Below are 13,856 nucleotides of genomic sequence, written 5' to 3' on the forward strand. Positions count from 1 at the left end.
CATACAATGTACCTGGGCTGCAGCACCCAGTAGAAAAGCAATTTATTCAGCTTAAAGAAAAAGGAATGCACAGACATTTTGCCGGCTTTGAAACAACACCTACAGGAAAGTCTTAATGGATTGTCTGGGAAGAGGAATGAATTAAACATGTTTCCCATGTTCAAGAGCAAAGCAGCAAAATTGTCCTCTTTGGGACCAATAAAAACAGCTCTCAAGTCAGGCACCATTTCCTGGACAGCGATTGCACTCATAATTCATTTGTTAAAGCAAAATTAAATCAAAGGTTCCATTATAGCTATTCTTCTTTGGGATTAGGCCTGCATAAAGAAACATTCAGCGCTGGCAGCCATAGTATAGACAGAAAGCAAAAGAACACAGTAATACAAAATGTTACTGTTCTCCAAAAACAAAGCACATTTAGCTAACAAATAGCTAATCACAATGTGATTTGTTATTAACACATGAAAATTGTAATATAAAATTACACTAACTATTTCAAACAGGACTAACAGTGGGACAGCAGGGAAATAAAAAACAAATTATTTTCTTCAACAACAGTAAGGTACACAAAACTGAGCACACAACTGTCTCAATGTGAGTGATGCTGCTAGCTAACACTTGTTTCCTCTCTGAAGCAGGGGTACTGAATTCACAGCACATGGAAAGTCCTGTCTTGCACAGACACTTAATAAAATTCTGAGGAATTCAAATTCTGTACCTTTCGATTATATACAGCCCAGTTTATACAATATTTATGTATTTGTACAGTATGTACAGTATGACGCTTCCCAGAAAGATATCAGAATAGATCATATTTTTGTGAAAGTATTTGTCTTTTCATTTAGGGATTTTGCCACCTTTAAAATAGTAATAGTAATAATAATAATCATCATCATCATCATCATCATCATTATTATTATTATTATTATTATTATTGCTTACACTTATATAGTGATTTTCTGGACATTCCACTCAAAGCACTTTACAGGTAATGGGGATCCCCTCCACCACCACCACTGTGCAGCCCCACCTGGATGTTGCAACAGCAGCCATAGTGCGCCAGAACGCTCCCCATCAGCTATTAGTGGGGAGGAGAACAGAGTAATGAAGCCAATTCAGAGATGGGGATTATTAGGAGGCCATGTTTGGTAAGGGCAAATGGGAAATTTGGCCAGGACACCGGGGTAACACCCCTACTCTTTTAGAAAAACACCCTGGGATTTTTAATGACCACAGATACCCAGGACCACACAGATCCACACAGACCACAGGGTGAGTGCCCCCTGCTGGCCCCACTAACACCTCTTCCAGCAGCAACCTTAGTTCTTCCCAGGAGGTCTCCCCTCCAGGTACTGACCAGGCTCACACCTGGCTTCAGTGGGTTGCCAGTTGTGAGTTGTAGGATGATATGAAAATGTCATCCTTATTGTATTTACAGTTATAATCATATTGTTATAGGTGCCTTACATTAATTTAGAATGTTTATAATACAGTACAGCTGACTTAATTCTCAAACCCATGCTTCACAAATGTTGTATGAATTCAGCTGTTGAACAAATGCTATAGTGTAGCACAATGGATAGGTGCTGATATGTGGTTTATAGAAATATTCATCTGAGCAGTTTCATTGATATCTTCAGGTTTCTGACTGAATTCAAGGTGGGTGAGGTGGTTCTTTACAGCAAGACATAAGTTTAGAAAAAAGCTTCAACTCTTACACAAACACTGGCACGAGCTGTATCAGGAACTGTCAAATGTTATAAGTCTCATAGGAAAGACATACTGTATGTGACTCATATTAGCCAGAAACATTCATAATTCATATCACAGTTCAACCAAGGAAACCTAATTAGAGAGGCTGGGGTATGGAGGGTTATATTCTTTCTTGGTGTATTTGTAGAGGTGCTGTGCAGCTGTGTGCCTCCCTGATCTGTGCAGCTCTGCAGCTGTGGAGGGAGACCTGGCCCGAGCTGTGGGAAACTGGAAGATGACTCATACCTGCTACAGAGAATCATGAACGGGGATAATGCAATCCTTCAGCACGGACCACTGCAGAGTCCTGTTTTAACTGTGGGCAAGAACTCAGGGAAGGCTGATTCCTCTGTTAAGGAACTGAATGGGTGCAATGCCACACTTCGTTCCAGAATACCACACGCTCAAAACCTGATAAGCTGGTGGAAGTCACGGTCAAAAAGACTGTTTGCTCTGGACATACGAAAAGAAAACTTCTGCCGATGTTAAGAGAAGCTTCATTCCATACAACAGTTAATGATCTTGTTCTTCCTGTGCAAAATGTAAGAGAAATTCTGCTCAAGGGTTAATGCTGAAGGTGCTTGAACTGCTGGGTTTCTAGATTAACAAATGCAATAACTGTACTTTAATACAGTAAATGTAAAGAAATATATTCACTATATGGTGCTTTCGGTAAAATTAATTCAGGATAGGGGAAGTTGGAAAATGGTGTGTCTGTTTGTTAAAGAAAAATAGAGAGAATAATCAGACTGCTGTAGCAATGCAGCAAAAAATCCTGGCTTTTCAGTGGTGAACAATACGTCTGGCTCTGGGAAATGCAATGAAAAAGCAAGTGTGGAGCTCTAGGCAAGGGGAGGAAAGGGCTGAGGGGCACACCTGGGGTCCCGGGGGCTGTTGGGCCGGCTGGGAGTGCGGGTCCTGCTGTCGCCGCCCCCGGCTGCCTTCTCACCAGAAGCCACGGGACTCAGCCGCCTGCGGTAGGACAGACCGACACACGGCGTTACACGGGAAACACAGCACGGCCAGCCTGAACACTAGCCACATTCGTGAAAGAATAATTCACATAAAACATCAGATTTAAAGTCAGGAAATACAGTAGATGCTCATATAGAATACACAGAAAACTATATTTTTAGCCTAGATATAACTAAAACAGACATTGAGCTATTTAAATGAGCAAATAACATGGTTTTAAAGAGGCAAGTTCCTTGACAAAACATGACAGTTCCTTCATGGAAGCATCACTCTGTTTCGGATTTGCTAGGAGCAAATCCAAATCACCTTTGCGCACGTGGATAGATCCATCAGGATTACCAATTATTCTAGATCAATATGGCTAAAGTTTCAGTAGAATTGTATTTCTGAACAAAGGGGGAAAAACATAAAGTCACGTAAGATTTGTCTGTCAATTTGGTGAAGTGAGCCAGAGCTCCTGCAGGAGCACCAGGAGGGGCCCAGTGTGTCTGCACCGTCACGACAGGGGGGATGTGTCGCTGTGCTGGGGCTCTGTCCTACCTAAGTTCCTCCTGAGAGACATGGGGAGCGATGCCATTGAGCTGCCCAGGGCTGTGCTCAGGGCTGACCTCCTGCTTCACGCAATCCTGAGCTGGGAGCTCCAGACAGGCCTTAAATCCATGTTTCACCGCCTGAGCTTCCCACTGCTGAGCTGCATTCCGGATCGCTAGGCGACGCTTCTCCTGGAGACACAGACAGATGCAGCAGGAGGGATTAGGAGATGCAACTAGCATGGAGCGAAAAGGCAGAGAGGCAGACACAAAGAGCAAAGACAGGAAAATGGGGTCCTGAGAGGTTTACGTCTCTTGGGAGACTTTTTATAGACTTCTGACTTTATTAGGAATGCCTTTAGATTTCGCTCTAGATTAACTGAATCTGTAGGAGTTTAATGAGTGATCCTTTGTAAATATAAACACAGGCTACACTAAGAATAGTCCGTGCTTTTAAATAAGTAAATGTTTTCATTCTCTCACAAATGGTTCCAGTCTTGAGAACCTGATGTTATATTATAAACAGTTTAATTGCTCCATAAAAAAAATAAAACAAATCATTTTTAGAAATTTTGCATACATAAATATAAATAGCCTTCTTATTTCTGTAACATTCCTTACATTTGTATCCTGTTGTGTTTTAATTAACATTTTGCAAATGGACTATTAGTAAGTCAGTTTTTTTTTTAAATACGTCAGAAATAGATTTTGCCTCTTGATCAGGATTATATCTCAAAATTCAAAATTTAAAATGCAATCAAGATTATGATGATTTGGAATTCTTTTTAGCAATCCTATTAGATATCTGATCACAATCAAATGTTGCACTCATGTTTTCCAGAATTAAAAAGAGCTGACTGAAATTACTTTAATACAAAATATCAGCATGATTCCAATACACAGTAAAATGACTTTGCTTATAAAAAAGATTTTGTGTGAAACACACATGTACATCCTGTATACACATATGTACAATAATATATTTCAATAAAAAATTGGAAATAAATATTAGTGGCAGTAGTAAATAATTTGCTGTTTTTTAGTAAACAGTTACACCTCTCTCTGTTGACCAACAGCCCTTCATTTTTACGGAACGCCTGACCATGCCGGTATGCACTGTGCAGTCAAAGCAAAACAATGTGTTTGTTGGGCCAGTTTACTGTGGGTCACTGCGAGCTTGTAAGGAAGGTTACTGTAGGAAATTTTAGCTGGTAAGGTAAGAGGGGTTCAGTGGATCTACAGGAAAGAGAACAGTTAAAAGCTCCCAGAAAAGTCAATGTCACCAACACTGAATTTCACCATTCTGACATCTAATTTTAAAATGTAAATTTTAAATATAAAAATTACATCCCTCTTTTTGATATTCTGAGTAGGTGATTTTACAAGTTTCGAGTACTGTTTGATTTGTCTATTTTAAGTACTGCATGTGTACAGTACATGCACAAGATAATGATTGAAGTTAACACATCAACTCTGCCCTGTCTTTTCCAGGGTCTTGAGAAAAGAGCAGCAGATCATCAGAAACTGCTCATGCCCAGATACACACAGGCAGAAACTGCTCATGCCCAGGTACACACAGGCAGAAACTGCTCATGCCAAGGTACACACAGGCAGAAACTGCTCAGGCCCAGGTACACACAGGCAGGAACTGCTCATGCCCAGGTACACACAGGCAGAAACTGCCCATGCCCAGGTACACACAGGCATGATGCAGCCCAGCTGCTACACGGCAGGTTTGGATTTCTTGCAGCTGGGGACTGGTGCTGCTCAGGTCAAGCAGGCAACAATACAAGAAAACGCAGCACTAGTTTTCATTCTGTTTATGACAGCTTCTAACATAATCTATTAAATCTTTGTGATTCGGGAGCACTTTCAATTATAGGAAAGATAAAATGAAGACCTTGATGACAGAAATGCAGCATGTGGATGAAGAATGGCTATCACTGCTTCAGAGAACTTAGAACGTGACAGAGCAAGTTGTGGTCAAGGACATCCCTAAACATACATACTGTATCAGTCAATTACAGAGAACTAGGCAACTTTTTAACAGCAAATTTAGCCACTAATGTTTGCTTGTATTCTAATTACTTGTATTCTTGCAGCATTCTTGGAGAAACACTGCAGCACTCATAGCACTTCGGACCAAGGCAGCAGCTTGTGAAAGAGCTGTACTGCAGTTTCCCACTGGGGCTGGGATGGCAAAAAGCACCACTTGAAATCCCTGAGTGTTTTGTTATTGACTGTACAATGTCATCTGCGTCTAATGGTTGTGCTGCAGCCCACAGGGAGGAGCATAAACAAGATAAACCCACAGTTTCTTAGGGATGCATTGCAATTAAAACCAGAAACCCTTGGTATCCTTTAAGGCAGAAAGTAATGTTATCATTTTATGCACAAAAGGACAATTCAGGGACACCAGCTAACTTAACCAGCATGTTTGGAAGGTGGTAGGAAACTGTCCACCTGGAAGAACACAAAACTCCACCAAGGATCCAGAACGTGTGAGGCAGCAGTACTAATAGTCAACATGAAATATCTCAATTTTAAATATATTATAACACTGTAAGTGAGTAAAAATAACAGTTTTTGAGTGATGATTATGTGTAATGAAGCTTTCTTGGTAATGCTTACTGCATTGGATATGAACTATACATTTGGCAACAAAACAATAAAAACAATTTATAAATATGATTAAAACAATGTTAACAGGTTTTGCTTTGTTTAAACAGAGTGGCTTTCAGAGACTGTGAACTGGATATATTGTCACAACTTCAACAGTAGTAACTCTGAAGCCCTGACACGGCCCATATTTTTCTACCTTATTTTTACATCACTGATGGTACGTGTGGCCTCTCCCAGGGCCTCTGTGTTTTGGCAAGGCTGTTCTGCCGCATGCCATTCCCTGCCCGCTGCCATTTTTAACCACCCCACTTATTCACATGGCAAGAACTCCAGCATGATCATTTCTGCTTGTCAGCTGTCAGTGCACTTGGCTTCCTGCTCCACTGTAAACACGGAGTACATACCATCAGACCGCGTGCATAGCTGCTCAGCATCTGCTCCATCTCTATGGCACTTAAAATCCATTTCTTTTTACCTAGAGCAACACCTGCATTGGCCCACATTTTTATTTTATTAATAAACAGTACTAAGAAAACGTTTTGTGAACCCCCTACATTGGTCTGCATTCTCATATATTTAGACCTAACACTTTATTAGAGTTCCATGAAAGTTTTTATAAAAGATGAAGATAACCTGATTTAATGTGTAATACAAAGACATGAGATACTGTATATTTGAATTATTTCATTCAAAATCCTGGTGTAAATAACTACGTGAGCCCTTAGTTAATTGACTTCATCAGATTTTATGAATTGTATTAATTTTGTCCCATTCTTCCTTAGAGACGTGCATCAAGTTGGTTACATTTGGGGTTTTCAAAGCCTAAAAAGCTCTCTTCAGGTCCTGACATAACACTTCAGTGGAGTTATGTCTGAACTTGGGCTTGATCAATTTCTTCACTCTTCTGCTAAATGTATTTTTCTTCAGCCACTCTGTTGAAGACTTACCATGGTCTTGAAAATGTTCTATTTCTAGATTAATGACAGTGGAGCCCCAAAGTATAGGAGAAGATTTTGCAACCCTCTCTAGACTGATGAGGCTAAACTACTCTTTTTTATGAGGTCCTGTGAAATCTCTTCTGATTGCTGCTTAATTGTTTCCATTATCCTGTATGGTGAGGACCAACCTCACAAAGGTTTTGACCATTACACAGGACAGAGTGCAAAAACTCATTCCTGGTTCACTTTGTACTGAATTAATTAACCACCTTAATTGTGCTAAATAAACTAGTTCACTTCTTATTTTACAAACACTGATTCTTATTTTTTTGTTTTTTTCTACTTAATATATCATATTGTCTCATAAAACATAAAACTGGTAAATAGAAACCCTTTAGGTAATTTAAGAAAAAAAATGTAATTTATATTGAAGGTTCTTAAACTTTTTTTTTTCATCCTTGTGTCATATGGATTGGAAGTCAAGCACAAAGACATCTGCAAAGCAAACAACAACTCAACTGATCCTCCTGGTTCATAAATTCGCTTTTTCGTTCTTTATTTTCACCTTCATATTGTCTGGCTTGCTGCTGTCTTGCACAATGGCAGGTTGTCTGTTTCTAACCTTATATATTTGCTTCTCTCTCAGTTCAGCACCTGCTGTGTTACTGGATGTATTAAATATAATTTGGATGCAGCGCCTCTTTTTACCAATAGCCTTTATTTGTATAGAATATTCTATTACAGATGATCTGGTCGTGTTACTTTGGACCGTTGGTTCGAAATAACACCACCTGTTCTGCTCTACTGCCTAGTTTGTAGTGAGGCTTTTTTATGTAGCAACATTTCTAGTTTTCATACCGTACCTAAGATTGTATGAATGGAAAGAAATCATCACTCTTTCCCCAGTTAGCTCTCCAAGTGTTAAGCCTAAGGAATAGCACTAAAGGGGGCTTTGGCAGCCTCGGACAGCAAGAACCTTTCTGAGGAACATGCATGGTTCTGCTTTTCCCCATATCCAATCCCCTGATCTCTGCATAGTATTGTTCCCAGAAGGCCCTGGGCAAGAGGCCCCCAGTTTATGTAGTCGGAAGCCGACCTCTTCTGCAATTGTTTCAGATAATGATGCAGTGGAAGAGTCTGGTAGAGTATTTTCAAATTCTTAATCAAAGCCAGATCCAAGCAGAAAGGAAAGGAGATTTTAAAAACCATGCGTAGATGACATCGGTGGAGATCAATGAAATATGACTGTAAATAAAGTAAAACAGCAATACAAAATTAAGCAAAGATTCAAGCTGACCGAGAAGACTTTCAAAAGTAGTGTGTGCTTTGCTTTAAAAAATCAGTAAACTACCAATGGGTAATATTAACAAAGCTAAAGCAGAAAGCTTGAATGTAGTTTAAAAGCATTGAATAAATCAGATGTGAACTAGGTTCACAACCAAGGTAAGGCGTAGCGAATCAAATTTAATGGTAGAAAATGCAAAGCATTAAATGCAGGAAACAAGAACATTCTAAATGTCAAATAAGAGCGCAAGGAAGGGAACACAAGTGGGGAGGGCGAGACTTGACTCTTTTGAAGGAGTCCAGTAAAAGCTCATATTAGCTGGGCCTCCAACGTAACTCCTCCTTAGGGGAGTGTTGTCAGCAGTTAAGAGTCCAGCACATGGCATAGTACAGAGCTGGTCTCTTTCAAAACATTCCCTTTGTGACAAACCCTGATAAACACTTAGGAACCATTGGCAACATCATAAGAAGAGCTGGGAATACTCTATGAAGACAATGTTTGTGCATTTCCTGAGCAGACATGGCGTGCTACACAGGAGGGACACCAAGCCTTGAAAGTGTGTGTGTGAAAGACAAACGGTGCTCACCAAAAAATACATTTTGTGTTACATAGGACATCACAAGAAAATAAAAAAGTTGTAAACACAGATATAATCTTCATGACATTGTAACAAGGTCAATAGGAAGTGCAGGTGCAGCTGATCTAACCATACAGCACTGGAAAAGCTCTGTGCCACCTTCTGCTAATGTGAAAACAAAGAACTCCCAGTGCTGCACTGTGGGCCTATCCTATCAATACTGACAAACTCTCTAATCGGGTTTAATCTGTGTGGTATTTCATTGTTCCCTGGTATGTGGTCCCCACCTATTTTACTTGGAATCTTTCCTAAATGGAGCCACTCACAGAAAAAAGAGAGCAGAGCGCCATCTTGTGTCAAGAAAGGAGTCAGCCCTTAGGGGAGGTAAGACAAATGAAGGGATGGCAAAATACTTGGGCAGTGAGACAGGTAGTTGGGACGCAGTTCCTCCAATAGGTTAACAAAGATTGAGATTTCAGTCTGGTTTCTTATCTCATTTTATCCACATTATTTTATGTCACGAGATCAGCAGGAAATACTACAGTATATCCCTCACAGCATGAACACGGAAGGGCAGACTCACAGCTCAGCACAGAGGGATTGTACAGTGGGCAAGGACGTAGCACACATTCGCTGGTACACAAGAAAGAATGTTGAGCCATGCCTGAAGACAAAAAAGTACAGACACAAAAAACCTTTGTGTTGTCATTCAAGTCACCCAGTGAAGCACCCAAACATTTTAAGGAAAATAACCCTTCAAGAAAAAGTAATACTACACCCAAATGCAGGAACAGATTTGAAAGTAATTAATCCTCCATACAGTACTTGACAGTAAGTGGTGTCTGCTTGTATACTCCTGTAATCCTGGCTGTGAGTTCGTGAGCTTGGAGATGTCAGCTCCTGTTACCATGCACAGGCAAGGCTGCTTTGACCTGTTTGGCTTGGAAACTTTCAGGTAGGTAGGTCATGCATGTGGAGGACTCTGGCATTCCTTCATAAAAGGGAAAGTGCGTGGCAAGGGTGCCAGATTTCTTGCATGATAACTGTACCCTTGCCAGGTTCTGCAGAGCGTTACATTTCTCACTTCCTCAGAGGAGATCTGCAGGATAAGGTTACATGGAAACAATACATTCCCCCAGCCCCTTGCTCACTGTGAGCTGCTGCGTGTGTGAAAGCCCTGACAAGGCCCATGACTAAAGCATTCTGCTCAGACGCCACAGGGCTCGTCACAATCAGGCAAATGAAAGGCAGTGACAGGAAACAGCAATTTTAAAACACATTCTGAAATTATGCATTGCGACACATTTGCTCTTATTGGAATGATGCATACTGTATATATATATATGCATTAAATAATGTTGGCAGCATTGTAGGTTCATTTGATTTTTATGTGCTGTGTAAATGCAAATACATACTCTTCCACAGACCTGAATGCCACAGGTTGTTGACTGAGAACAAGTTGAATTTTAAGAAGAATATGATATGGAAAGGTTACTTTACTACAGAAAGGGCTATGATATGGAAGGCTTACTTTACTACTTTACTGTAATGTTTTCCATCATGTATTCAAAAGCCTTTGTGTGTGACTGATTGGATACACCTGTACAGGTCTGCTAGATTGGTATGGGTCACAGAACCTGAGGTACCTAATACAGGTACTGTACTGTATATACTGTAGCTGCTCACCATACTCAATTTCAAAATAAATAAACCATAACATACACAACACTTTTGATACAGAATCAGAGAAGATGTTCAGAAATGTCTTTTTTGCTTGAAAAAAAGAATTGCACCACTAAGAATAAAAATAAACCAGGATTGGGCGTATAAAGCATTGTTGCTCATATTTAGAAATTTAATTCCACAAGGGAAGTAATGTTGAATCAAAATCAAGATGTACAGCTCTCATAGAAATAAAAAACTTGAGATGACTTTGGTAAACAGTAGAACAGAAGCAGAAATCTCATCAAGATTTAACTGTTGCCTTATAACTATGCATGCCAAAAACAAATGATGCCAACATTTACAATACTTAAATAGCTGGTGGCAAGGTGATAATTGGTACCTGCACAATCATGAAAAGAGGCAAGGGACAGGGAACATAGAGGGAATGCAGAAATAGTCATTCACAGAATTTCTTTTTTGTGGGTACTCAGTAAAAACCGATTAGCCTACAGTTTGTATTACATGGGTAGACTGGAATTCCTAAAAGCAATTCAGCCACATTTACAGAAGGAAAACTATGTTCCTATCGTAAAAGCCAGACACTTAATGTCCTTCTTCTGTAATCCAGACATGATCTGTATTTTAATGTAATATAAAATTAGTACTTTTTTTTTTGCTTGGAATGTGCTCATGAATTGAGTTAAAGGAGAATATTTAGGTTTAAATCAGATGTAGTTTTGCTCTTGCACCTGTTTTCGGTCTGGTTTTATTATTCTACACAAGAAACTGTAGTCAAGATTAACGTCAGCTGAAAGACTGAAAATAAGAAAAAAAAAACGGTTCTACATTTCAGCCACTGAAGTCTGAATCAGGAGATGAAAATGTTACAGTAAGGAACTCTTAATCTTAAATTGAGTGTTAAGGTTTAAGTGAATAAAAACATCATAAAACCACAATGTCCCACACAACCATCTGCAAAACAGTACACTGGGAGCTTAAGGGCAAATTTAAAAATATTTGGAAGGTTAAATTTTTGGTTTGGCGAGATCAGTCCTCTTTCATCCACACAAAGCAATCGGATCAGACAGGCTTCAGAATTCATGAATCAGAAAGGATTTTTTGCTCCCAGCAGAAACCCAAATTTAGCAGCTAGCAGGAGCCTGGTACATTTGAGAGGGGGTCTCCACTGGGGCCAAGGGCGCATGTCTGGGGGTAGTATGGAGTCAGGGGATAAGACCACACCTTGTTGGACACCAGTGGGGGTGTCAGGGGGGAGGGAACCTGTCATCATCAGCTGCGGATGCTGACAGGGCTGTGAACAAGGAGCCCAGACCAGGGCAGAGGCATGCTCTGTGCTCAGGCCCACTGAGCAGAGTGAGCATCAGCGACCAGGAGCAGGGAAAAAGGATTGGGGAAGGGCAAGAGACAAAAACACCCAGAGATGGGCTGGGACCAAAGGTACAGTGGGTTGGATGCCTGATGAACAAAGGGGTTAGAAAGGAGAGTAAAGCAGTCTGGGATTGTGGCAAGCGGGAGAGAGTGGAGAGAGAGTGGAAAGAAGAGCAGACATCATGGTGACAGCAGGGAGCTGGCTGTTTTGTAGGAAACATGGAGAACTAGAGGTCAAAGAGAAGTGAGAGGGATACTCCCTGCCCTGGCTTGGAGCAGGTGTGCAGATTGCTAGGGACATCTGTGCAACGAACGTGACGAGGCGATGAGGCCAGCTGCCGCAGGACCTGTGGGATGGGGGGGAAGCACAGGAATGACACAGGATGGACGTCCAAATGGAAAATGGGAAGGTGAGGTCTGTCTCTGGCAAGAGCAAACACTGAGGGCAAGAAAAGATGTGCAAAGGGATCCGAGATTTATGCAGCAGAGCAGAAATTGGCAAGCTTAGAGTTTGATTTCCTCCAGAATATACAGCATTTAAAAACCCTACATTGTGTGATACACAGTACAAGCATATTTTGTACAGTTACTGTAGATGACAAAGTGAAACCTGTGCAGAAAGGACAGTTTAATACTTATAAAGAGTCCTTAGTACTTTCCTACCGGATATGGGTCAACAAAGTCAGCATAGGAGCATCCAGAAGGTGTACACATAATAACATTTTGTATTTCTTTTAATACTTCTGAAATTTTCATCTGAGCACTGAAGGTGTTACAATTCACAACTGATGTCACTGTTACTGAATCTCCCCTGGAAATAATAAATATGGCTCTTCAGAAGTAACAGAACATTTGGTCTGTTCTAACAGGAACACACCAGCCAAACCACAGAAAATCACTGAAGCCTATGAATTAGGCCAGGGGCTTGTTTCCATAAACCTGTTTGATGATGCTGTGGATGGATATGACATTGAGAGTGTTACAGTATACTGTATACAGTGCAACAAAGTTTTGTTTTCTTTTCCCATGGTAATCACACACTGCTGCTTTTATCTCAGATCTCAGGTTTCAGCAACAACCTACTGTATATAAAATGTATAGTGTTGGAATGCATAAGACTAATTGCTTCAAGTTCAAGTTTATTTGTCATTCCAGCCATATACAAGTATACAGCGGAACGAAATATCGTTCCTCCTGGTCCACGGTGCAAAGACAGGCAGGACAGACAGGACACTGACATAGACATTGTAGACAGGATACACATAGTGCAAAGTGCAGATAGTGCAGATTACAAGGTAAAATACATTATAGACAACACACTGGGGGGATTTAAACCCTGTTTCTGGAACTGGGGCGGGTGCAAGTAGATTCATGTTTTTGCTCATGATAAAACCGCCCTTAAAGTTTATAACATAAAGTTCATAAATGTCTCATTTCCTCAGTCTCAATATATTGGCATTTTTAAATTTTGGTGCACAGGTCAACTTTAATTGTTTTAACAAAGCTGATCAATGGTTTGTAGACATGTACACCTCCCTTTTGAACACATCCTGCAATGCCCTTGTCAGATCAATTTACATACCACTGAAGTGAGAGACTTGAATGCAAAATAACTGTTCTGAAGCACAGACATCCTCCTGGTAGTGACCGGTTAGGTGGTTTAAAGACCAGTCTGTATATGCCTTTGGCTAGGAGTCAGATCAGGGAGCCAAAGATACACAGAGAGCTTTAAAATTAAAACACAGAATTAACACATTCAATAACGATGCCTGAATTTTAAATAGTTTAGTGCTTCTTGTCATGAAGCTCTGGAAAATAATAAATGCATTCAGACTGATGTTTGATAAAACATAATTGGTTTTTTAAACATTGATTCGTCATAAGGCTAACAAACCTCAAGGCCAGCAGCCATATCTGCAATAGAATGTTCTGAGAGTCAAATAAACCTTAAATGTCAACGTGAACTATTCCAAAAGTTTAAGTAAAGTGGATGTACAGTATAAGATATAATCTTAATTAGAATGAGTTCATTTTCAGTTCGACTGTTTAAATGTGGTTTAAACAACCATGTGCCAACATATACTAAACTTTATGTTCTGTCATGTCATCCTTAAAGTATACTC

At 40.2% G+C, this 13,856-nt stretch overlaps 1 protein-coding gene across 1 annotated transcript in view; it reads right to left on the reverse strand.

Annotated features, from left to right (window-relative positions):
• LOC148659349 (leucine-rich repeat-containing protein 49-like) overlaps positions 1-13,856 on the reverse strand; it is a 106,868-nt gene that overhangs the window by 34,231 nt on the left and 58,781 nt on the right. Inside the window, exons 12-13 of the mRNA XM_088641476.1 lie at positions 3,268-3,449; positions 2,629-2,724 (exon numbers count right to left, since the gene is read on the reverse strand). Of these exons, the coding sequence (XP_088497602.1) occupies positions 2,629-2,724; positions 3,268-3,449 (278 nt within the window). The remainder of the gene's footprint in view (positions 1-2,628; positions 2,725-3,267; positions 3,450-13,856) is intronic.

This window comes from Lepisosteus platostomus, chromosome 7 (assembly GCF_059453375.1).
Source record: "Lepisosteus platostomus isolate fLepPlt1 chromosome 7, fLepPlt1.hap1, whole genome shotgun sequence".
Classification (NCBI taxonomy): domain Eukaryota; kingdom Metazoa; phylum Chordata; class Actinopteri; order Semionotiformes; family Lepisosteidae; genus Lepisosteus; species Lepisosteus platostomus.